This window comes from Dasypus novemcinctus, chromosome 9, assembly GCF_030445035.2.
Source record: "Dasypus novemcinctus isolate mDasNov1 chromosome 9, mDasNov1.1.hap2, whole genome shotgun sequence".
Lineage (NCBI taxonomy): Eukaryota > Metazoa > Chordata > Mammalia > Cingulata > Dasypodidae > Dasypus > Dasypus novemcinctus.
The window spans coordinates 127,142,640-127,163,546 of record NC_080681.1 but is presented as its reverse complement, the minus strand read 5'-3'; the positions used below and the strand labels follow the sequence as shown (position 1 = coordinate 127,163,546).

The window sequence follows — 20,907 nt, the reverse complement described above, 5'->3', positions numbered from 1 at the left end:
AGAGGAAGCCACCAGAGGAGGCCAGGGACAGCCCCGGCCACCACCACGTGCCACCGAGACTGAGGGGGCAGCCATGCCACCGTGACATTGGACTTCTAACCCGGAAACCATGAGCCAGTCATGTGGCATCTGTCACAGTAGGCGTGCAAATGGAGATAGTGGTCAGTGCAGACGCCCTGTGCTCGGACCCGAGAGGAGGCGAGTGCTCCCAGCACCCACACGTCCCAGGCCCACACATCCTGGAGGAGCGGGGGATAGCCACGCTGCCCCGGCACGGCCTGGAGTGCTCCATAGGAGGGAAGGGAGGCCCAGCGGGGGTGCAGGCCCCCACGGTCCCGGGCCTCCCGCCCTCCCCACTTCAAGAGCAGCGGCAAGGCCGATATCCGGAACCCGTGGCAGCTCTGCTGGACGGCGCTCGCAGCTGGGGCCGTGGCCACAGCCTGCCTCGGGGCGGGGGTGCCCCACACGCCGCATGGGGAGACCAGGCAGCAGGGCCCAGCCGAGGAGCACGAAGGATGCCAGCCACAGCCAGAGACGAGGCCCCCGACGCCCACAGTGGCCACGGCCTCGAGCAGTCGCCCGTGGCCTGTCCCCGCAGACAGGCAGGGCATAAGCAGGCCTTTACGCCAAAGGGGCTTCCGCTTGCTTTGTGCTCCACTCACGAAGACATGGGAATAACCCTATAAGAGGGTGAACGGAAACCAGAACCCTCAAATCTGGCCCAAATCTCAGGAACTGCTTTGCCCAGCTAAGAGAGGTACATGTGGACAGTGATGAAAATTTTTTTTTAAATTTCAAACTTAATTGAAAATGGCATAAAAATTCCTTGTCACGTCAAATATCTTCTTTTTTTAAAAAAAAGATTTATTTATTTATTTATTTCTCTCCCCCCCCACCCCCCACCCCAGTTGTCTATTCTCTGTGTCTATTTGCTGCACATTCTTTGTCCGCTTCTGTTGTTGTCAGTGGTACAGGAATCTGTGTTTCTTTTTGTTGCGTCATCTTGCTGTGTCAGCTCTCCATGTGTGCGGCACCATTCCTGGGCAGGCTGCACTTTCTTTGCGCTGGGCGGCTCTCCTTACGGGGTGTGCTCCTTGCGCGTGGGGCTCCCCTATGCGGGGGACACCCCTGCAAGGCAGGGCACTTCTTGCACATCAGCACTGTGCATGGGCCAGCTCCACACGGGTCAAGGAGGCCTGGGGTTTGAATCGTGGACCTCCCATGTGGTAGACGGACGCCCTAACCACTGGGCCAAGGCCACCCCCAAATATCTTCTTATTCAAATGATAAGTGATTTAAAATAACTATCCTCCCCCGGCAAAGGGAAGTTGTGTAGTAACTTTTTAAATACCCCAGTGAAGACGTGCCTAGTAACTGAATGTTCTTTGAACTTGCACTACGAGCTCTTCCGTAGCAGAGGCGCCGACATTCTCACGGGGAGCAAATACAGCGACAGCCCTTCTCTCGGCCATGAACCATAAGCGCCACAGGGCTCTGGAGGTCAGAGGTCAGGGCAGTGGTGCCCGTCTGTGCGTCGTGCTGAGTTCAGAGCCCCGGGCACCCTGCTTGGCCAACCCCGGCGGCCTCCCCTGCATTTGCTCACATTCTGTTTCTTAGGTGAACCGATGGAAGTTGTGAGAAAGCTCTGCTGAATCCAGGTTGGGTCACTGAGATTTGGGGTTTATCTGCTGCAGCTGCCAGCAGTGTCTTCAGGACCACATCAGGCGGGGCCGCCCAAGGAAAGCCTGGCTCTTGAGAGCCCATGGGGACACTGCCCTGGCTTAAAGGACATGCACTGGGACAGAGGAACACAGGGCCAACCCAAAGGCCTGCCTGCTGAGCCACCACTCTAGGAGAAGTGGTTGAAGAGAACCAGAATAACACGGTGACTTTTACTTTTTGCTTTTAGTAAGGTCCGTCAAGAATGGTCACTTTTAAAGCTGAAGCGACAGTAATCAGAGCCCAGAAATCTGGGGCATTAAAGGATTAGAACAGGGAAGCGGATGTGGCTCAACAGATAGAGCATCCACCTATCACATGGGAGGTCCAGGGTTCAAACCCAGGGCCTCCTGACCGTGTGGAGCTGGCCCATGCGCAGTGCTGATGCGCGCAAGGAGTGCCCTGCCACGCAGGGGTGTCCCCCGCATAGGGGAGCCCCACGTGCAAGGAGTGCGCCCGTAAGGAGAGCCGCCCAGCGCGAAAGAAAGTGCAGCCTGCCCAGGAATGGCGCCGCCCACACGGAGAGCTGACACAACAAGATGACGCAACAAAAAGAGACACAGATTCCCAGTGCTGTTGACAAGAATACAAGTGGACACAGAACACACAGCGAATGGACACAGAGAACAGACAATGGTGGGGGAGAAATAAATAAAATAAAAATCTTAAAAAAAAAAAAAGGATTAGACAGCCGCTGGTTTCTAGGGTGGGAGTGCAGGAGGCTGCGGGGTCTAAAGCCCATTAGGATGAGGCCTGGGAGCAGCTGTAGCTCAGTGGTTGAGCGCCGGCTTTGCAGTATGAGGTCCCGGGTTCAATCCCTGGTACCTCCTAAAAAAACAAAGGAAGACCCAGCCTGTGTCAAACGCCAGCTTAGGCGCGAGGGCCCCCACCACACGCGTTGTCTTAGAGGGCCTCGAGGGGGGCGCCTTTAAGCAGAGTGTGGCCTGCCGCCAGCATGTGAAGAAAGGAGCCAGGCTCGAGACGCTTGCCTAGAAGGAGCTGGGGGAAGTTACAGAAGGAAACAGACACCTGCCGAGCCCACGACGACGCGGAATCTGCCGGGGCTTAAACGCTGCGGACTGTTCAGGCCTTAAAACAGCCTCTGGGCCCCAGATGCTGGATGTGGGCTGTGAGCCCCCCTTGCCAGTGCCATTTACTCGGCACCATGGAGGTTGAGGGACAGGAAGCACCTCCCAGATGGCAGCGCCAGGGGCCGTGGGCCCCTCCAGGCCTCTGGAGGACCCCCCAGCTGCCCGCACAGGGGCCTGGTGGGATCCCACCAGCTCGGACCCCCGGGCAGCCCTTCCTTCCCTTTTCCAAATGAGTGTGCCCTGTTGTCCCCCCACGGTCCCAGCACTGCGTGGCAGGTGCAGGCGCAAAGAGCACGTTTTCCTCTTAGAGGGTGCGGGGCCATGAGCTCTCGCATCTGGACACGATGGGGACTGCGCATGGCCCGAGGAGCAGCCGCGCTAAGGCTGAGGCAACGGCCCGACAGGACCTGGGCTTTTCAGCGGGCAGCCCTACACCTACCAAGAGTGAACCAGGCAGAGGAGGCCCGGTTGCCGTTGCTGCCCCCGCTTCCCGAGCCTCCATGCAGAGGGGGTGACCGTGGGGTCCCCGCCAAAGAAGGGTGAGCAGAGGAGCTCTGGGCCGCTCCCAGGCCTCACCCCAAGACCCCAGGTGTACGTGCCCCCCACTCGTCCTCTGCCAAGGGAACTGCGAAAGCCACCTACCAGAGGGGCCGAGCCACGGGCCGAGGGGCCGGAGCCCCTGGCCACCGCCATTTGGAGGCGAGCCACTCCTGACTGGGAACCCGTTCTGGGCTTTACACAAACCAGAAATCAGCCTCCGCTGCGCCGCACACTGGGATTTTCGGGTCGACCTGCTACGGCAGCCACGAGGCCCTTGACTTAGCAGCGCCCGACTCTGAAGGAAGCTGCGGTCTCACGACGACGTGGGGAAGCTGAATTAGGAGCCTGGGGAAGCCAAGGGGCGCTGGGCATGGCCATGACGACACGCGGCTCTCCTCTGTGGCCCATCCCACGCGACGGAGGCCGTTTCCAGCGCTTTCCACGCGCCATGCCAGGACATGGCGGCAAGCCCACGGCTGTGGCGGTCTCATCATCTGTTTCTGGCCGAGGGAACTGACTCACGGAGAGTCACGTATCCACGGAAGCACAGCTGGGATGCAAGCGTGGGCAGCTGACTCTGGGGCCCATTTTCCTCCTCGGCCCCCTTGCCCCAAACCAGCTCTAATGGGGCCAGGATCCCGGGGCCTGGCCAGAGAGGAGACCCTGACCCACGAGGATGCTCAAGAAGCACAGCCAGGGATGCTGGCAGGAAGGCTCTTTGGACTCAGGGCTTGGCCGGAGCCCTGACCCCTGGACGCAGACCCCACTGTCTGCCTGGCAGCAGGGGGCTGGGGTGACTGACCCCAACCGCAGCCACAGCCACACTGGCGGGGTGGCTGGACTCCAAAGTGGACGTGTTAAACCCAAGGGCCAGGGTGAAGCAGGACTGGTTCTGTCAAATGGCCAAACAGCCCCTCCACGGCGAAGGCTGGGCAGGTGACCCCGTGGAGCTGAAGGTTCAGGACAGCTGGAGCTCCTGGGTGCTAGGGACTCTGAAAGGACGCCTCTCGTGGAGGCCACCAGGCGATAGACACGAGGGTCTGAGATCTTGTTTCAAAGCTGAGGAGCTGCAGCTATGGGAAGGGCTGGGAAGGAGGCAGGTCAAGGGTGGACCTTGCAAAGGCCGAACTGCCGTGGGGAGGGCAGGCGGGGAGGGTCTCTGCCCCGTGGGAAAGGCCGAGGCTGGAGTGCTTCCTGTTCACCTTCTCCCTGAGCCGATGTTCCCAGATGACCCAACCACTGTCAAATGAGGACGGTGGCTCGGGCAATGGGAGAGAAAAAGAAATAAAAGGCGCCCAGATTGGAAAGGAAGGATGAGGCGATCTTGCATGTAGGAAATCCTAAGGAATCACCAGAAAACTATTAGCACTAATAAATGAGGCAAGCAAGGTTGCAGGATCCAAGATCAACACACAAGTCAAACTTCTATACACTCGCAATGAAGAATCTAAAAGCAAAATTAAGGGTGCAATTTCATGAAAGGTAGCATCAAATAAGAATAAAATACTTATGGGAAACGGACTTGGCCCAGTGGTTAGGGCGTCTGTCTACCATATGGGAGGTCGGCGGTTCAAACCCCGGCCTCCTTGACCCGTGTGGAGCTGGCCACGCGCAGTGCTGATGCGCGCAAGGAGTGCCGTGCCACGCAAGGGTGTCCCCCGCGTGGGGGAGCCCCACGTGCAAGGAGTGCACCCCGTGAGGAGAGCCGCCCAGCGTGAAAAGAAAGAGCAGCCTGCCCAGGAATGGCGCCGCCCACACTTCCCGTGCCGCTGACGACAACAGAAGCGGACAAAGAAACAAGACGCAGCAAACAGACACCAAGAACAGACAAACGGGGGGGGGGGGGGGGAAGGAATTAAATAAATACATAAATCTTTAAAAAAAAAAAAAAAAGAATAAAATACTTAGGAATAAATTTAACAAAAGAAGTGCCAACCTATCCTCTGAAAACTATAAGCCACTGTCAAAAGAAATTAAAGATCTAAATCAATGGAAACAGCCCACGTTCGGGGACTGTTAAAAAGGCTGATGAGCAGATTCGGGGCAGTCCCTGCGGAGCCCCCGCTGGCGGCTTTGCATCAGCTGAAAAGCTGACTCCAAGATTCCCGGGGACTGAAGGGACTCAGGATGCTGCCCCCTAACAATGCCGTACCCAGAGACCCCTGGCCGGAACTAGTCCTGGCACCAGCGGGGCTCTCGCTCGAGGCCGCTTGTGTCCTCGGCCCTTTGTTTCCACTGTGCCTGGACATTCTGTTAGAGCCAGGCTGCCCTGGCTGCGAGGGACAAGGACGGAGACCGGGCGTAAGGGACCCCAGGGGAGCCGCCCCCACCCCCGGCTTTCTCGCCCATGCCCACTGAGCCTTTCTGCCCCATCAGGTGTCTTAACACGCGAGCCAAGGAAGAAAACGGTACCAAAAAGCTGCTGCTGTCTATGCCACTGTACAATTTTTCTTTAGGATGATGCAGCTTGGAGGCTTCGATGGACCACGATGGATCACGTCCTTTGAGCCAGTCCACTCCTGGGGGACCTTCAGATGAGGTCACTTCCGTAGGGTGTGACCAGGGTGAGTCTTAATCCTCTTACTGGAGTCCTTTATAAAGGGATGTGAGGGAGACAGAGAGACCCCAGAAGCGGAGAGAAGAAGCAAGGGGAGCCAGAAGGGGACGGTAACAAATCTCAGAAAAGAAGGGAGAGGGCAGCCAACACCACCGGGCGCCTTCCCGTGTGACGGGGGAGCCCAGATCGCCGGCAGCCGGTCTTTGGGGAGAAGGCGTCACCCGACGAGCCCTTGATCTGGTCACTGTTCTGAGCCTCGAACGACAAGCTTGCACCCTGATAAATCCCCGGGGTGGCAGCCAACCCGTTTCTGGTGTACTGCGTTCCGGCAGCCCAGCAAACCAAAACGGATGAGCCAGAAAGACCAGAAACGAGCTCCCGAGAGAGGACGCAGCAGAGAGACCACACAGGCCATTTCCCACCCGACGGCGGACGCGCCCCCCCAGCCGCCAGCTACAGTGCTGGGCGGGGGGTGCATGTCTCGGGAGGGGGGCCTCCTCCGGGACCGCGGGCCCAGGAGCACTCGCAGACACCCGGGGCAGCGCTGGTTGTGGGGGGAGGACGCCGGCGGTACAGGCCCCAGGGCCCCGGGTGACGTACCTGGGTTCAGGACAGGCTGCACGATGTCCCCGTTCCTCCACTTGGTGTCCATGCGCTCCAGCTTCTGGGCCTCGTACCGCTTCCGGCCCTCCTCCTCCTGCCCCTGCCGCGAGTACTGCGGAGAGCAGAGGGCAGCGTCAGGCCCGGCGGGCGTCCTCCCCTCCCCGGGCTCCTCGGGGCCACCCTGCGTTACTGGAAGTGTCTGTTCTTCTCCACATGATACACGACCAGTATAAAAAATAAAACCCAGGGGAAGTGGAAGCTCCTGGAGCCCCGCCCCCACCCTTGCCCCCGGGACAGGCTGGTCAGCGGCTTGGTTTATACCCCTCCTGGAATTAATCCCATGCCAACGGAGATATAGAGAGGCCCTCCGTGTTCACTGCAGCATTGTTCACAATCGCCAAGAGGCGGACCCAAGCCGTGCCCATCGACAAAGAGGTGAACAAAATGGGGTTCCCCCGTGCCACAGAATCTGACTTAGCCACGAAAAGGAGAAAGCCCTGATGCACGTGGTGCTGAGGGAGAGCAGCCAGACACAAAAGGACGAAGCGTGTGGGAGCCCATCGCAGGAAATCTCCAGAATAAACAAATCCCCTGGGACAGGGAGGAGCACAGAGGCTCTGGGGGCCGGGGAGGGAGGAACGGCCAGCCCGCCGGGAACACTGGTGGCCGCAGCCAGCACAGCCCCCCAGAAGCTCTGATGGGCCACGGGGTTTTGGGGCCACCAAGTTCAAGCAGCGTGATGCTGAGGCTGCCACCTTTGGGCGCGAGTGGGGGGTGTTTGGGGTCTGTGACCCAGCACGGCTGTCCCGCGCCGCCCTCGCCCAACCCGGCACGGGGAATGCAGCCACCTTCCCAGGAGGCCCCTAGGAGAGGCCCCGCCGGGCCCCGGTGCTGGCCCCAGGCCCACTGCCCCTGGCCTCTCCCTCCCCAACAACAGCTCCCGGCGCGGGCTGGGCAGCCCCTCGACTCAGGCGCCACCTGCGCCGGCCCCGCCAGCTCCTCTGCCCGCAGCCCCTCTGACCTAAGGAAAGTCATCTCAGACAGCCATTTTAGACCCTTCAAAAAGCTATTTTTCAATGTCTTCATGTTCCTGCAGTGGCTCAAGTCCAAAATCGGACAGGGTCTGCCCAGCGTCCTGTGGCTTAATGACCCGTGATCTGCGGCTTAAGAAAGGAGTGCTTTGTTCAGAAGAAGCAAGTGCACTGCGTGTTTTAAGTGGCAGTGGTTGGCTTAACCTTTTCCTCCAAAAATAAACCATTTCCCAAGGCTCCGCCACCCAAAGCAAAGCCTGCACGAGGAAAGTCTGTGCCGTGCCTGTGCAGGGGGACTGATGGAGAGCATGGAGGCCTCAGAGGGGGTCTTGTCAAGAGGGTTTTTTGGGAAAGAAGCGAACCTCCCTCGTCTCATAAATCCTCTTTTTTGTCCTGTGCACCCGTCAGAGCCTCTACGGTCACCCGTGGAGACTGATGGAGGCGCCAGCCCTGGCCACGGAAAACGCAGCCTCCTCACCAGGGCTTCCCTGCTGGTTTTAAATCCGGCAAGAAAATCACTAGAAAAAAACATTTTAATTATGGGGCTGGCACACGGCCCTACCCCCAAGGAGCAGCAAACCCAGCGGCTTTGAAGCAAAAGACAGCTGGGCCCAGATGTCTCAGGCAAGTCAGTGCAGACCTCGTAACTAAGGCGTTCATTTCGACGTTTAATAAAAAGATACCTACTACGACAGCTACATCGATAGCTATAGATGTGCAGCTGTGTGTCTTTACGTGTCTATACACGTGTGTACGGAGATACGAGTGTGACAGGTTTACAGACATGCACACATGACGCACAGCTATCTGTACATCAGTGGAGAGAGACATGTTCTTGACCGGGAGATGCCGGCAGACAAGCGAGAGCGGCCATCAGCCCCCGAGACAGCCGCGGAGCGGTCCAGGACGGCCCCAGCAGGGCTCCAGTGCGGACGGCAGGCCCGTGTTTCAACCCAGCTGAAGGTTTACGTGTGGGCCTGGCAAGTGGGGAAGAGAGAACCCAAAGAAATATCAGAACAGCTGCAGCTGGGAGTGGTGCGGCATCTTGCATCTGGAGCTTTCTCGGCTCCGGCTCAGTGGAACGGGGTCTCTACGCCCCTCGACAAGGAGAACGTTGATACTTAAGTCGTATCAAAGCCAGCTGAACAAAGGGCATGAAAAAGCAACCGGGTCCTCCTCCAGGATGTGGGAGGGAGAGCGCTAATTACTGGGAGCAAGTGGAGGGGTGGGGGTTGCCGAGCTCGCAGCCCAGCCCAGCCTGCACCCCTGGAGTCAGAGGCCCCCCCTTCCCTCCCCTCTGGCCAAACACCCAACAGCCCCCGCACAGCCGCCCTGAAGAGCAAAGCGAAGGCACTGTTCAATCCAGGAATCTCTCTCCAGCTTCACTTCCTTAAGACGTGCCCTCCAAAGCTGCGAAGGATTCCACTGGGATTTTAAGAATATATATATATAAACGTAAAAGAAACGAGCATTTTATTCTTCAGATTGCCCCATGAAGGAATATCGTCTTTCCTGTTTATGCAAATCTCTTGAATTTTTCCAAATAATACATATATACAAGTACATATATATATGCATATTATTATTACTCCCAATTTCTAGCACTTTTGTTTTTGAGACTATTGCAAATGAGATCACCCCATAATATTTCTAAATAGCTATTAGTGTTATATAGGAAACCTGTTGATTTTTGAATATTTGTCTTGTATCCAGCCACTCTACTAAGTTCTCATTACTTCTGAATATTTTTTAATTGATTGTCTTGGATTATCTAGATGCATAATCACATCTTCTGCAAGTACTCATAATTTTATCTCCTTCTTTCTAGGCGATATATTTTTATTTTCTGCTTGTATCTTACTATATTGAATAAAACATCCAGACTATAAGGAATAATAGTAATTAGACACGCCCCCAAATAGTTCAGTTTGTATGACAGCAGTTGTTTGTGAAAGACATTGTTAATTTTAAGAACATGCCCTTACTATTACTTGTTTTAAAAAGACTTCAAAATCAAGCAGAAATTGGTGTCTAATTTTATGAATGCCTTTGGTTATTTACTTATTTCCTTTTCCTTCCTATTGTGGCAAAATAAACATAATTTTAAACTTAACATTTTAACTTTTTTTTTGAGGCTGGGGGCCAGGGATTGAACCTGGGACCTCGTATGTGGGAAGCCGGTACTCAACCACTGAGCCACATTAGTTGCCCTCAGTTAGATTTTTTTTAGTTTGTTTTCCTTGTTTATTTTGTTTGTTTGTTTGATTTTTTCAGGAGGCACCAGGAACGGAACCCCAGACCTCCCACGTGGGAAGGAGGTGCTCAACCACTTAAGCCACATCCACTCCCCCACTTTAACCATATTTAAGTGTACAATTCAGTGGCATTAAGTACATTCACAAGATGTGCAACCATCACAATTTCCAGAACTTTTCCATCATCCCAAACAGAAACTCTGTACCCATGAAACAGTAACTCCCCACTTCCTTCTGCCCATTGCCCCTGGGAATACCGATTCTTCCTTCTGCCTCTGTGGATTTGCTTATTCCCGATGTAAGCAGAACCATACAACATGTGTCCTTCTGACTTAGCAGAATGTCAAGGTCCATCCATGTTGTCGCGCACATCAGAGCCTCACTTGTGTTTATGGCTGAATGACAGTCTGCTGCATGCATAGGCCACATTTTGCTTACTCATCCATTTGCTGATGAGCACTTGGATGTTCCCAGCTTTTAGCCACTGTGAATGACTCTGCAATGAAGACTGGTGTACAAATACCAATTTGAGTCCCTGTTTTCAATTCCTTTGGGTATATAGTTACGTGGTAGTTTGAAATTATTCTATGAATCCCAAAAAGAGAAATACTATGTTTTGAGCTAATCCATTCTTGGGGGCTGAGACTGGATTAATTTGACTGGATTAATCAGGGGGGCAGATTCAGGTTGGGTCCGCCCTCTTGCTGGGTCTGACATAAAGGGAGACACAGACTCAGAGGAGCAAGGGGCCGGGTCTTTGATCCTGCCATGAGGGGAAGAGGGCCGCTGCAGCACGAAGCCCCCAAGGCTGGGCCCACGGAGCAGCTCAGGAGGCCGGCCCTGCGGGACGCCTGAGACTCACAGCTGACCTTGGGAAGGGAGTGGAACAGCCGACACTGACCTAGGAGGCCTGGAAGGGGACACGTCCTGGGCCTGCTTGCTCCCAGCTGGGCTCCAAGGACGGTGGGTGGCGAGGGGAAGGCAGAGGCCTCCGCAGGGGTGGGCGGCCATCTCGCCTCCCCAGGTGGCATCAGGTCCAGGGTCGCTGTTAGCTGACTTGGGTGAGGAAGCGCCTCTTAGGGGGCTTTGAGTTGGGCTTTTCATGGCCTTGGAACTGTGAGCTTTTACCCCAAATATACACCCTTTATAAAGGCCAAAAAAAGATGTGCTCTCTGATGCTGAAGCCAGACACACACTTGTTGGAAAGTTCTGAATTATGTAGCATTTTGATATTAAGTCAATTAAGTAATCGGGTTTAGGTATTTACAAGTGATGTGGCTAATTTAACACAGAGTATTCCGTGGGAAAGATGAGAGGGCTAGAAGGAACAGCTGTAATTCCCAAGGAGGCCCCGGCGCCCCGCCCTCCTCCTGCCTCCTGCCTCCAGGAGGGGGCGCGGCGAGCAGCCCCGTCCAAGGGGTGAGTGTGCGCAGGTAGGTACGGCGGTGCCTGAGCAGGTGTACGTGTAACGTGTGTGTAGGGGGGTACCGCACGGGGGGGGGACGGACAAGCGAGACCCGCCCAGCTCCCCACACTCGCTGCGAGCACCCGCTCTCCCCACGGGCCCACCGGACCTCGTGGCAGCGGAGGATGTGCCCACTGACTCAACTCAGAGCTTCCGGGGCGGCGAGCTGGGGAGGGGTGGCCCCGGCATCTCCCGTTCGCAGAGGGACAGGGAGTGAGTCCCTTACGCCGGCTCCAGGGCCCGTGGGCATGCCTGGGAGGGAAGGCTGGGAGCCAGGCCCCGCCCAAGGCGGGCACGCACCGAGGAGGAGGAAGGGGCTGGGGGTGTCGGGAGGACACGGTCCCTCGCCTGAGCCTAGGGGCAGAAGAGCAGGCCCCAAACCCCGCAGGCTGGTTCTCAGTTTGACCATCTTAAAAAGTCTGCTCACAGGTCAAGCCTGTGAGGCCGCGCCTGGCCGGCTGCGGCCCCGGGCCCTGCCTCCTCCAGGAAGCCCTTCCCTGGCGCGGGAGCGGAAGGCAGGCCCTCGGGCCCGCGGACCTCCTCAGAGGCTCGGGTGGGCTGGGGTTCCGGGAGGGCGGCCTCGAGGGGATGAACGACCCTGCCTGGTCCCCGGGCAGCTGCCCCCAGGGCCTGCGGGCCAGCGCCCACCTGAACGGGGTCCCCGGAGCCCACCACGCAGCCGGCCCCATGCGCAGCGGCCCGACCCCCGGGACAGCCGGAGGCGAGCCCCGTCCCGGCGTCGCCTCCTCGGCAGTGGAGAGGGGGCCGGCCCGAGGCGTCACCCCCGCGGCCCAGTCGCCCCACCTTTCCTCTCAGTCAGGGGGAGACGCTGGGGGCCGCCCTACACGGGCACTTGCGGGGAATCAGCAACGCCGCCCCGTGGCGTCTCCTGGTGGCAGGGACAGCCCTCCTGGGCCCCAGGCCACTGCCTGGTGACCCCTCAAGCGGTGCTCCCGAGGGGACGGGAGGGGACGGGGGGATGGGGGGACGGGGGGGGGCGTCTTACCACGACGGGAGGCACCTCCAGGACCCTGTCCACGTTCTTCAGCGACAGGGGCACGTACCACAGCGTGGCCTTGTTGGTGAGCTTTTTGGTACCTTAAGAGAAGGAGAGAGCAGGGTGAGGGGCTGTGGGCGCCGGCCGCGTCCCCCCGCCGCGTCCCCCCACCTCGCTCACGGCTGGCTTTTACCGCCACACTTGGGAACGCCCCGTTGAGGGGCCCGAGGCCGTAGCGCCCGAGGGGGAACGCCCTTCATCGGACCCTGTGCCCCGCAGACCGCTGCGCCACCCTCGCTGTGCGCCTTCCAGCCCCCGGCGCTCGGCTGATCAGGAGGCAGAGCCCGCGCTGAGGAGACCCCCAAGGAAGGGGCCACAGGTCAGGCCGGCCCCAGGGCTGTGGGGCCCAGCTCACCAAAGCCCCGTGTTTGTCCCCCGCCCCTCTCTCTCCTCCAGTCCAGAAGCTTCAGAGGGCTGAGAGATGGGCTGTGGCCGCTGACTTCCCCTCTGGGCCTGGGGACAGGAAAGAGAAGCTTCCCCGGGGCTGTGGGCCTGGCCAGAGGGCAGAGCGAGGCTGCGAGGGGCCACACTCCCCACCTGCTCAGGAAGAGCCCACAGCCCAGAGAGGTCAAGGCGTCTGCCCAAGGACACACAGCAACACAGTGCCATTCTGTGCATCAGCCCCGGCCTCCTGGGTTCTAGTACTTACAGGGTAGTCATCGCAAAGACCCTTTAAAAAGTAGCTTCTCTAACGTGGAAACCACAGAGAGGAAGCGGGAAGGGCGGGACGCAGCCCTCTCAAGCTGTTCGAGGGGCTCCCGTCCCAGGCGCTACTCTAACCTGCCTTCCCGAGACGGACATGGGGTGCCGGCTTTCTCTGCTACGTAGAGACCCGAGCACCAAGCCGCCATCCACAGTCAGTAAGAAAGGGGCAGGAGGCGCGAAGTCCACGGCCACAGGCCTCTCTGAGCAGCGCTCGCCCACCGCGCCGGCAGGACAGCGGGTTCTCTGAGCTTGGGGGCGATAAGCACTTCGGACAGAAAAGGATTTTCACTGTGTCTCGGCTGAGAGTGGATCTGACAACCTGCTTCAGGGAATAAAGAGTTCCTGTTTGCCACATCCTGACACACTGGTTTCCATGGCAACCCCGAGTGGCCCTCTCCTAGGCCCAGATGAACAACATGGAGCAGATGAGGCAAAACACGCTAATTGTGCTTCCTCCATCACTTAATAAAACCATCAAAAGACAAGTGCAGCCTTAAAAACATCTATTTTAAAATCTTAAACGCTACCAGCTATTTTCTGGAGCGATTCACAGCGATCCGTCCCAGTTAGCTAATATTTTGACAGCTGCAGGAGACGAATGCGCTGTCGCTGAGGCAAACACGGGCTGGGAGCCTGCCCGGGTGCGCGCTCGCTGCTGCCTCCCATCCCCCGCGGGAAGCCCCTTGCCACCAGCCGCACGCAGGCATGCCGCACGCAGGCCCTGGGTGTCGCCCGCCCTGTCGGTCCTCGTCTCCCGTCTCCCGGGGCCTCCCTCTCCGTCCGCGCTTCCCCAAGGGCCCGCGGGGCACCAGCTCCCTCCTTGGGGCCAGGCCTGCCCGGGAGGGCTCTCCCAGTGACCACACAGGGGCGGACAGGCCAGCGTCATGGAGTAAGAGGGCAGGCAGCGGGGAGGGCGAGAGCAGGGACAAGAGACGCGAGGCTCAGAGAGGCGCTCGCGCAGATCCGAACGTGCCAAGAGGGCCAGTGAGGGAGCAGGGGGCGGCAGGACAGATGGAGGGACGGGAACAGCAGATGTGCGTGCACCGGGGCCCTGGGCAGGGGCTCTGGAGCTGGTGGAGAGCAGCCCGGGGCTCCCAGGCTCGCTGGGCCGCGGAGACCCCTCTGGTGAGCCGCTCGCTGCCCGTGATAGGCCTGGGGCTGGGGTCCCGGGGTCCCGGGATCTGGGGGTGCTGGGCCTGCCGCGAGCGCTCTCCGAGCCTGCCCCGTTGTCTCCTTCCAGGGATGCTCCGGCCCCAGTGGGTGTCCTCCAGGGGGTGGGGAGGCACCCTGCCCGCACCCCCTCGCGCACTTCGCCTGACGAGGCCTGTGCCCGCTGCCTGTCCTCAGCCTTCAAGTGACAAACACGAGCCGGACCCCATCACTCGGCCCAAACCCTGAGAGAAGCCCACAGCCCCCCGGCGCCCTCCTCAGCACGCCTCCACGCCGTCACCATTCACCCCCCTCCCCAGTCACCCGTCCCCGGGCTACCGCGAGCCAGAGACCCTGCCAGGAACAGGGAGACACCACCCTGTCCCTCGGGCCCGTCGTCCTGGGCGGGCCTCTGGGGTGGGGCCATCCAGGCACGGCAGGGGTCAGCAGCACCCCTGGCCTCCAGCCACTTGGTGCCAGAAGCACTGCCCCAGCAGTGACACCCGAAAGCCCCTGGTGGAGCCCGCTGTTCTTGGGCAGACGGGAACCCACACATCCGAGTCGGGCACGCCAAGGGCAGAGCACGGTCAAGCCCAGGAAGGCTTCCCAGAGGAGGTGGCGAGGGGGAGAGGTCAGGGGTGGAACGGGGATTGCTGGGCCCTGGGCAGGTTGGGGCAGACTGGAGGGTCCCAGCCAAGGGGGTGCGCCAGAGCCTAGACGAAAGAGCCCACAAGCTCGGAGATGCCGGGGGCTGCTGCGGTGCCTCCAAGGAGAAAACTCGGGTGGGAAGGGGCCCGAAAGCTTCCGGAAGCCGACGGAGGGAGGCCCTGGGTTAGGGGGTGGCGTCCCTGCAGGGCGGGGAGCACAACAGCCTGAGAGCGCGCACTCCCCAAGGGCAGCCCAGGCCCCGTGACTGGCTGAGGAGGCAACCACCTGCCGCCCCTTTGCCCCGAGAAGCAGGCACCCCAAATCGGCATTGGACCCAGCTGCCTCCTCTCCCTCCCATTTCCTCAAGCGCCTGACAGACGCGCAGGCCACGAGTCCACGTCGGCCAGGACAGAGAGCGATGTGCGATTTCACGTTGACGCTCTCTCCTTGGCCTTTCACCCCCATTCCCAGACGGCACAGGCGTCGGCTCCCGGGGCTCCTCCTCGGGCCGTGGCTTCTCACACATCGGAAAGGGGGCTCCCACACAGGCCTCTGTGAGCAGGCCCGCCGCCCCGTCCTCGCAGTCAGTGACACCCTGACCTGGACAACAACAAGGAAGAGCTGGAGTGCGGGTGAGGGGAGAGCTCCGGTAAGGGGAGCACTGCGAGGACGTAAGCAGGGCCGCTGGCTGGAGGGGAAGTGCCGTGTGGTACCAGTGCTGCCCCACGCCACCTCTTCTCCCGGGCTGAGGCTCGGCCCCCAGCATGGCCCAGGAGAGAGGGGGCTGGGCCTGCCCTGGGACCCCTGCTGCACCAAGCCCTTTCCCAGCCGTGGGCCATCGCCCCCACGGCGGGCCAGGGGTCCCCAGCCGCCTGCACGCGCAGAGCTTCAGGTCCTGAGCGAGGCAGGTGTGCTGCGTCCTCGAGTGTCCCGTCCCGTAGGTCCCGGAGCTGGGCTGACGTGCCCAGTTCTGGTCCTCACCCCTGTGGAAGCCATCGGAACGATCCAGATGGACCGATGGGGAAGGGGATGCGAGCCCGTCAACACTCAGGAGCCAGCGCCACCTTGGCAGGGCAGCCATGTGCTCAGGAACAGGGGAACAGAGACAAGGCGGCCGGCCAGCACCTCGCCTCCAGAAGCGGCCCAGCCCGGCGTGGGAGGGCGGCGAGGGCCGGGGCTCGGGCGGCAGGGGGGCCGGGCCGAGGACCAGGCCTCCTCCCGCCCTTCAGCCTGGTTATAAAAAGAAGCCTGCGTGCGGGCTGGAGCTGTCGCCGCGCTCTCCTGCCGCAGGAGTGGGAAGACGAGGGAAAAAAAAGGGGTTGCCATGGTTACCAAGCCAAGAAAGGGAATATTCAGATCAAATTGGAGTCAAAGGTTCGCCCAGACAACTCAGATCTCAGCCTGGCTCACCAGGCCCGGGAAGCAGGGCAGAGGGCCCGGGGCAGGCCCTAGGGGACAGGGCAGCGCCCACAGGGACGGCCCCTCCGCTGGGCACAGAAAGGGCCAGCAGAGCGGGGGGCACAGCAGAGGGCCCACGGGGCTGTTATGTGCTCCCTGCCCCCACCCCTACGCCCTGCCAAGGGCCGAGCTGGCCATGGGCCCCCCACCCATCCCAGACCCCTGCACTCAGGGCGGGGCTGGACGCCAGGGTCTGAGGCGGCTCGGCCATGGGCGCGGCGTGGGCTGCACGGCCAGGACGAAGGGGCGCCCCGCCGGGTGGAACGCAAGGAGCTGGCGCGTGGCGAGGGCCTGGACTGGCAGCGCGGGCGCAGCCCCGGGGCGCCCCCACCCCACCCCGGGGCCTTGGCGCAAAGCCCGGGGCTCACCTGTGAGGATGTTCTCGGACATGACGTTGACCTGGACTTCCACGGAGTGCTTGGAGGTGTAGGTGATGACCGCGCTGACGTGCGCCACCTCGCCGATGCACATGGGCGACAGGAAGTCGGTGCGCTCGACCCGGGCCAGGGCAGCCACGCAGCGCTCCTGCCGACACAGAGGTGGGTCAGGCCGCTGCCCCCAGCCCACCGCCCCGCCCCGGACACGCTCCTCGCGGAGTGAAAGCAACACAGTTTACTGACACGCCAAGACAGGACATTGCACACAGAAGCTCGCGGTGCTTCTCCGGTGGTGGGATTACCAGAGGCTGTTTTCTGACTTTCCGACCATGAACACACATTAGTTGCACAATAAAATGGGGGGGTGGGGTTCGGAATGCTCATTATGGAAAATTCGAGAAAAACAGAAAAGTAGAAAGAAGAGGAAAAATCACTGCTCTCATCCAAAGTTAACCACTGTTTCTATTTGGGGACCTTCTTTTCCAGGCTTTTCCCCTAAAAATAGGGGTTTTGAGGGTTGGTTTGCTTGCTTTTTTGCCTGGCTCCTGGCTTTGCTGTTTGAGACTTTTATAGTCATGCAAAAACTAATTACTTTCACATTCTGCTTTTTTCATCCAATATGAGGAAAGAGAATCTGCCCATGTTATGATGAGCTCCATGCAATCACTATTTTTATTTTTATCTAAATTTTATTTCACCTCCAAATAGGCAACCTGTTTTCACGATTCATAATTACAAAGGAACGAAAGGGTGGTGGAGGCGGGCCTCTCACCTCCTCCCCGGCCACCCGGGACCCCCGGTAACAGGCGTCATCAGCAACGTGAGACGGTGCCCACCAAGCGGAAACCCCACAGGGGGTCTCCAGGGGCGACACACCTTGTTTTTCTCTTTGACCTCCTCTATCAGTACATGCAGGCCATCCTTATTCTTTTCCATGATACTTTTCAAGATTTCTTGTTCAGGACACCACATTGCACAAATATTTTTAATGGCCTAAAAGAATGGAATGTTCTTCTGTTGTCAGAGATTTGAGTCAACCCAGTTATTCTTGTTATAAATGACTCCGTGATGGTTCTTAGAGATCTGGGCCAACCCCAGTTGTGTCTGTTAGGGAGGACTCTGCGACGGCCCCTCGCGCGCTGTCACTGTCTGTACTGGGGCTGCTGCAGGAGTCAGGGCAGGTACTTGGAGGAGCATCACCAAAGCACTTTTCAGGAGGGAACAGTGATGGGCACGGCCTCTGGCACCTTCCAGAAGGATCCGCCGCGGCACAAAGAATCCATTTATTTGTAATCTTGCTGCTTCAATGACCAAAAAACGGGGCCTTGTGTTTGAGCAGTGGGAATGTGGCACTACATTTTCCAAACAGCAGGCAGCTCTTTTAGGATTTTTACCAGATGTCAATCGTGTATTTAAGGAAATTGTGCATCAAGGGGCCGAGGCACCCCTGGCTGCCCCTGGGGTGGGGGTGAAGAGCGACAATGGCAGCGTGGGGCGAGGGGGCTCACATTCACAACCTGCTCGTCTGGCCCCAGGCCAGCTCTGGAATCCACTCTCCCTTTTTATAAAAGGGGAAACTGATGTTTAGCGATATTAGCCACATTGCCCAAGCCACACAGCTAAGAGGTAACGTCCACCCAAGCCCTGGAGCACCTGCGCTCCTTCCACCTGCTGCCACCTGTGGCATCAACCCACGGCTCTCCCACCCGTGTGAGAGCTCACCTGGCACGTGTCAGGCAAATTCCTGGGTCCACCCCAAATCCACAGACCTGGCTCTGAGTTCCGCCGGGGAACCTGCCCTTGCCCCAGCTCCCAGGGAGTACTGAGCGCACAGGCTCGGGGGGCACGTGACCATGTCAGCTGCTAGAAAAGTCCCAGAGGCTGGTCTCAGCAAGGCAGGCGGCGGGACTGGGTAGAGATCCGGAACAAGTGGGCAAAGGCCACGTGTGGTTTCCAGACATGCGTGGTTTCCAGCTCTGGAAACCACACAAGCATGGGCTTGCTACACATTAACTCACACATGCACGTACACAACACACACATACACGGTGCGTCCCGCGGGCGCTCCAGCCGCTCAGGGTGTTTTCCATCCCCGAGTGAATGCACAGGCCTCTGGCGCCACCCGCTGGCAGGAAGCTGGAACAGCAACGGCGAGGCAGGCCCTGCGTCTACCCGCGCTGCCTGCAATTACCCAAGGGCAGTGAAGAGGAGCACCAGGCGGGTGACAAATGCTGGGGCGGATCTGCCGCACGCGGACCACAGACACAGCCCTGCTTTCTATTCTTAATGGCAGTGGCACAAGACCCACGGCTTGGCAACTCCCTTTACACCTGCCCACACACCTGAGCCTTCTTCACCTGTGCTGAGCCTTTGCTGGGCTACAGAGGAACCCCTTCGCCCACACTCTCTGAGCTGCAGATTCTGGGGAGACTGAGGGAGCACCTGCCCTCAGAGGCGCAGGTTCCGGGGCTGCGGGGCAAGCTGCACCGTGTCACGTGCTCTGGAGGAAGAAGGTGAGGAGGGGTGGGCAGGGCTGGAGGGACAGCTCGCCAACGATGTGACAGTGCAGCAGAGACACAAGTGAGAAGAAGGGTCATCGGGAAGAGGTCCGTGCAGCAGCCGGGCAGAGGCGAGGGCGGGCTGAGGACCTGCAGGGGAGCAGCTGCGCTGGATGGCAGGAGACACAGGGGCGGTCAGCAAGAGACACCGTGGGAGTCGGCAGGAAACGCGGGGGGGAGGTTGGCGGGAGACGCGGTGGGGGTTGGCGGGAGACGCGGCGGGGGTCAGCGGGAGACGTGGCGGGGGTCAGTGGGAGACGCAGTGGGGGGTCAGTGGGAGACGTGGTGGGGGTTGGCGGGAGACGTGGCGGAGGTCAGCAGGGCCGAGCCGAACCCTCTCGCTGTCCGGTCCACACACTCGGTGCTGCTGGCCACTTGGGTCTCCTACCACAATCCAGAGCACTAACGGGGTGACAGAGCTCTTCTCTGTGCTGTCCCTGTGGGGTGCTCCCCCAGGACTGTCCAGAAGCCTGGAGCACAGCGCTGAGACGCCAGCCTGGCCCAGGGACGCTGCAGGACGGCTCAGGGCTGCTCTGCCCAGGCCGGCGGCCCTCGCCCTGGCTGACCGCGAACCTCACGCTTGGTCCCCTGAAGCCCGGGCGGGAACTACCAGCCACTGGGCAGCAACTTGGAGACCCGCTGGGTGCGTCTCGCTCGCTACCACACAACCTGGGAGGGAAGTTCCGTCCTCTCCACAGGAGAGGAGCCCGAGGCGGGGCCCTTGCCCGCCTGGCTGGTGCTCACGGCACACGCCGGCCCCAGGCCCTAGCCCAAAGCGACCAGCACCCCACTGCTCCCCAGGACCCAGCAGAGAGCTGGCCCGGCGCAGCCACCCCAGAAGGCCTGATGGGGCCTGGAGACTCAGGGCATGGCGCGAATGCTACCTGTATTCGGGGAGAGGCGCTCGGCTCCTCTGGCCTGGGGGCCCTGGCCTCCTGCTTCTGGGGCCTGTGGAGGCAGGCGCGGCCCCCCGGCTGGCGGGTAGCACAGCTTCTTAGCACCTGCCCTGGAAGCGCCCTCTCCTGCACTCCACAGGGTGGAGTGGTGGGGACTGGACCGTGGCGTGGGATTGGACTCTGAGCGGCCACGGGGCTTCGAGCCGGGACGGCAGCTCAAAGCCGTCCCTAAGGAGCAGTCTGGGCCCCGGGTTCAATTCCCAGCTGGGCCACTCAGGAGCTCTGGGACACCAGATGGGGTTAACCTCCCTGAGCCTCAGTTTCTCTGTCTGTAAAATACAGATAACGGGTGGCGCCCACAGATGGCTGTGAGGCCAAGGGGCAATGCGTGTCAGGCGCTCAGAAGTGCCCCGAGTGGGACGGCAGCTGCCCCTCTCACAGCCACGCGGGGACTGGAGGAGCTGACGAGCCGGAGGCGTGGGGGCAGCGGCGGGCACGCGGGGAGCGCCCAGGCAGCGCCTCGCCTGCCCCACCCCCACGCCCTCCCCACGCCCCTGCTGCTGACAGCAGCTTGGAGGGTCCAGCTGGGGTGACCTGTGGAAAGCCGTGTAGCTCTCCGGGGCCTGGCGTCCCCATCAAGTGAGCTAAGAACAGCAGCTCTCCCCAAAGACGCGGAAAGACGCAACTAGAGGAGGAAGGGCGCTGGGAGGGGCGGGGCCCCCACATCCACACTCCAGGAGCTCGACCTATGCTGACGGGCAGCGTCCACCCAGACGCTGGGCACCCAGAGCGGCCGAA

The 20,907-nt window shown here is 59.9% G+C and overlaps 1 protein-coding gene across 1 annotated transcript in view; it reads right to left on the bottom strand.

Annotated features, from left to right (window-relative positions):
* The window catches only part of ACOT7 (acyl-CoA thioesterase 7), a 104,234-nt gene that overhangs the window by 49,924 nt on the left and 33,403 nt on the right, over nucleotides 1-20,907 (bottom strand). The window contains 3 exon segments of the mRNA XM_058304551.2: nucleotides 6,508-6,622; nucleotides 12,268-12,359; nucleotides 16,647-16,803. Coding sequence (XP_058160534.1) covers nucleotides 6,508-6,622; nucleotides 12,268-12,359; nucleotides 16,647-16,803 — 364 coding nt within the window.